The sequence below is a fragment of the Nestor notabilis genome, unplaced genomic scaffold (genome assembly GCF_000696875.1).
Source record: "Nestor notabilis isolate BGI_N333 unplaced genomic scaffold, ASM69687v1 scaffold12627, whole genome shotgun sequence".
Taxonomy (NCBI): Eukaryota; Metazoa; Chordata; class Aves; order Psittaciformes; family Psittacidae; genus Nestor; species Nestor notabilis.
The window spans coordinates 9,117-13,557 of NW_009935193.1; the positions used below are offsets into that span (position 1 = coordinate 9,117).

The window sequence follows — 4,441 nt, forward strand, 5'->3', positions numbered from 1 at the left end:
CCGGCCCCCTGCCCACCAGTGCCATCCATCCTTCTCCAGCAGGAGATGCTCTGCTCCTGTGGAGGGAAGGATGGGATGCCAGGGCTTTACCTTGGGCTGCAGCCATCCGGGCAGGTAGGTATTCAGCCTTTGCCACGCAGGGATTGTCCTGGCTGGAAAGCAGAGCTGTGTCCCTTTTGTCTTGGAGGCTGTTGCTGCAATGATGAGCAGGAGGAACCGTGGGATGGGATGGGATGGGATGGGATGGGATGGGATGGGATGGGATGGGATGGGATGGGATGGGATGGGATGGGATGGGATGGGATGGGATGGGATGGGATGGGATGGGATGGGATGGGATGGGATGGGATGGGATGGGATGCCCACCAGGTTTGCCTGGCTCAGATCCTCAGTAGTGATTCCCGGTGTGCTGCCGGCTCCATTCCCGCTGTTTCCCTGCACATCTGGAGCAGGCAGTGGAGGTCTATTACTGCTCCCACGCCTCGGCACAGGCGCTGGCACCTGCATCTCCCCAGCGCGGCCCCATGGCATCTTTCCCACTCCTGGACAGCCCTGGATACACTCAATCGTGGGGCCCCAGGGTCCCCACAGCTGCTGAGGAGGAGGAGGGAGCTGTGATGCTCTGGGAACGAACACACATCTTTGCACTCCTGTGTGGTGGGAGGGGGGTGGGCAGCTTAGAGGGATCTTACAGGCTCATCTCCTTCACTGTCACCATCTGCCCTGGTGGCATCCACGCTCTGTCTGCTCTGAAAGAGCTTTTAAGGAAGGTATGAGTAGTAAGATCTGTGGTGCTGGTAAATTGGTGCTTTTAAAATGAATGGCGAGGAGAGTTTTGTTCCCACTGGGATATCCCCAGCTGAGCTTCCAGGCAATGACTTCTGCAGGTAGAAATGGTCAGGATGCCCTTAAAAGCAGTGGAAAGACAGCCCTAGCCTGGGGAGCTGGCCTGCTTCTCCTGGCTCACTGCCTGCTGTGTGCACATTGCACATTCAGGTATGTGTTTGCTGCCAGCTGGATGAAGGTCTGGGGTCTCTGGGTGGCTGATGGGTACCTGACAGCAGTCGGTACCATTGCTTTCCAGTGGTATGTTTCAAACCTGACTCCTCCTCTTGAGGATTGCCTCTTTTTTCCCTCAGGCTGGTGCAAAATCTTCCTTACCCAGGCTGCAAATCCTGCACCCCCCATCCCTGTGGTCTTGTTGTGTCCCTAAGGTGCTGCTGACAGCCCTTCCCACTCCTTTTGCCCTGGGCCACCTCTGAAAGGTGGCTTTGCTTTCGCTACCTGAAAGCCAGTATTTGGGCTGCATCTTCCTCTGGGCATGAAGCAGGAGAGCTGCAGGTCAGGGACCCACGCTGGATTGACCCATGATGAGGCAAGAGGGGTTCGAACTGGGTGCCCCAGCTTCTCCTCTCCTCAAACAGGTTTTGGCCTCTCTCTTAGGGTTTGGTTGCAGCTCCAGCCGTGGGAATCTGGGTAGGATCCTGTGGTGGCACCTTCAGAGGGATTTCACGGGTTAGATCCCGGTGCAGGATGCCGAGGCTGGTGGTGGGACACCTGGATTGACTTTCACCTTCAGCTCGGGAAAACCATGGCACTTCCCAGCACCGGGATGCTTTCTTCCACCCAGGGTGGAAGAACAAGCCCAGGTCCCCATCGTTGTGCTGAGCTTGTCCCTCTTGCAGGCGGGAGGTGGTACAAGCGGCACCTGACGTACCGGGTGGTGAACTGGCCCCCGTACCTGCCGCAACACGAGGTGCGCCGCGCCGTCAGAGCCGCCTTCGAGCTCTGGAGCAACGTGTCCTCACTGGTGTTCTGGGAGGTGCGGGATGGCCCGGCTGACATCCGCCTCACTTTCTTCCATGGGGACCACAACGATGGGCTCAACAACGCCTTCGATGGACCAGGTGCTGGTCGCTTACCCCTCGTAAGCTTCTCTTTTACAACATGGGCTCTTCCCCGGCGGGGAGGAGGGCTGGGGGGTGGAGGCAAGGCTCTGCCCCAGCAATCCCTCTATAACCCAGTTTGCACCAGTTTGCTTTTTGATTTGGGGTCCTCGCTCCCAGCTCTGCAACTGAGGCTTGCCAGCAAGGCAGCTGAGATGCTCGTTATAGGATCATGTCCTCCCCATCCTGACAGCATCCTCCAGACCTGAGCTCATTCCTTCCAGCTGAGCTTTTCTGCTTACCCACCATCAGACAAGCCTAGGGTTTCCCTCCTCCTGAGCCTTTGCCAACATGGGTCATCGTGGTGGCTTCAATCCCTGGCCCAAGCCCAGCAAGAAACCAAATACATGAACCGCAGAGCATGCAATTGGTTTGGGTTGGATGTGCTGCTGGAAACAGTCATGGGAAGCTGCTGTGCTCCCAAAGACATAAAACTGACGCACATTTAAGCAACACAGAGCTGCACGTGTCCTGCTGCCCCTGTTTGTGGCTGAGGGCCCCTCCTGCCCCATGGTCCCTGATGGCTCTCGTGTCCGCAGGAGGTGCCCTGGCTCACGCTTTCTTCCCCCGGCGCGGTGAAGCCCACTTCGACAGCGCCGAGCGCTGGTCCCTGCACAGCGGCAAAGGGCGCAACCTCTTCATCGTGGTGGCACATGAGGTTGGGCACACGCTGGGGCTGGAGCACTCCCCCGTCAAGAGCGCCCTGATGTCTCCCTACTACAAGAAGCTCAGCAAGGATTTTGTCCTCAGCTGGGATGACATCTTGGCTGTGCAGAACTTGTACGGTGAGCATGGGTTCCCTGAGCATCCCTGTGGTGCAGAGCGAGGAGCGGGGATGGGAACAAGGGGAGGGGGCTACATGCAAGCAGCATGGTGGGGATGGGCCTCATCCCTTTGCAGCTGGGGAGGAAGATGCAGTAGGGCGTGTGGGGTGGGTACCAGCTCCGCCAGGGCACGGAAGGTTTGGACTTGCTATGTGCTTGTTTGCAGCCAGGGAAAGGCTGGTGCGTGTGTTTTGGGGGTAATAAGGGGTCTTTCCCATCACTGTATAGAGAGGGACAGGAACAGAGAGTGGGGCAAAGGAGTGTTTGGAGCCCTGGAACAGTTCCACAGCCTTGGGCTCATGTAGTGCTTTGGGGAAAACCATTTCCCTGCCCCTTCGCACAACTCACACCCCTTGCTCCGTCCCAGGGAAGCCCTCCAAGGGCTTGGCCATCCAGCTCCCAGGGAAGGTCTTCACTCACTTCCAGGACTGGAGCGCAGATCCTTACGATGGGGACCGGCAGCAGAGGAGCCTCAGCGCCTATTACTGCCATTCCTTCTTCGATGCCATAACTGCTGGTGAGTGTTGGATGGTGCAACCCTCTCCCAAAACATCCACCCCTACCCCTTGCCCCAGCTTGCCCCTGGCCCCTTGCTCTGACGAGGTACAGTGATGGGAAAGGCGGGTTTGGCTGATCCTTTACCTGCTCCTGGGACTGGTGGCATCGTTGGTGCACATCACTGCCAAAGAGCAGAGAGCATCGTGAGGACGCAGCAATGGCTTGGTGTGTTAAGGGCAGGGAAAACATCCTAAAACTTGGCCATGGCAAGGCTTACTCTCTGCAGGAGCCCAGCTGTGAAAGACAAGCCTTGAGCAGGAGCCGTGCTCAGCTTTTATCTTCTCCAGGCTGAGGTGGAGACAATGAATTGTGTAAGCTGGGAGCGTGGCTGGAAAGGCAGAATGGAGCATCCATAACCCGAGTGTCCCCAAAGCACAGCATGGGGAGGAGACGGGAGCTGGTGCATGGGAGGTGGGAAGAGGTTTCTCACCCGGGATATCCTCACTCCTCCTCCCTCTGCCTTGCAGACGCGGAGCACAACATCTACATCTTCAAGGGCAACCACTACTGGATGGTGCCAGTGAATGGCAACACCAGCGACCCACAGCCCCTGCAGACGCGCTGGCCTGGCCTCCCTGCTGGTATCGATGCCTCTGCCTGGTCCCAGCGCAGCGGCAAGTTCTACTTCTTCAAAGGTAGGTGAGCTCGGAGAGCTCCTGCCTCTGAGCTGGCTGTCCGGGTCTGCCAGAGCACCTTCTGCCCATGTCCCCATTGCAGTGTCCGTGGTGTGCAGAACCCCATAGGAGCCCTGTGCTTGGCCTTAGGCTGTGTCACCCCAGCAGCCTTGTGCCTCAGTTTCCCCAGCGCTCACTGGTGTTTAGCAACAAAACCAGATGCATCAAACCCTTTGGGGTCTCAGGGAGAAAATGTCCCCCATAAAACATGGACAGAGGGGAGCTGAGCGAGGTGTTTTCATGGTGCACATGGTTCCCTGTGTCATGCTAGGCACTGAGCTGCTGTGAGAGCTGAAATGCCATCCACAAGCTGCCCGGGTAGAGGAAGGTCAAACCAGGCAGCCCATCTGCTGGGTCAGCCACAGCTTTTAATGGAAACCAGTTACTGGCTTGTCAGAAAGGGGGCTTTGTTGCTGTGGCTGGGTGGGAGCCAAAAGCC

At 57.7% G+C, this 4,441-nt stretch overlaps 1 protein-coding gene across 1 annotated transcript in view; it reads left to right on the forward strand.

Annotated features, from left to right (window-relative positions):
* Window positions 1-3,967, forward strand: part of MMP28 (matrix metallopeptidase 28) — a gene marked incomplete at its 3' end in the record, with an annotated part of 7,140 nt that extends 3,173 nt beyond the window's left edge. Inside the window, exons 4-7 of the mRNA XM_010017724.1 lie at window positions 1,686-1,907; window positions 2,486-2,731; window positions 3,138-3,287; window positions 3,796-3,967. Of these exons, the coding sequence (XP_010016026.1) occupies window positions 1,686-1,907; window positions 2,486-2,731; window positions 3,138-3,287; window positions 3,796-3,967 (790 nt within the window). The remainder of the gene's footprint in view (window positions 1-1,685; window positions 1,908-2,485; window positions 2,732-3,137; window positions 3,288-3,795) is intronic.
* Window positions 3,968-4,441: the final 474 nt, after the last annotated feature.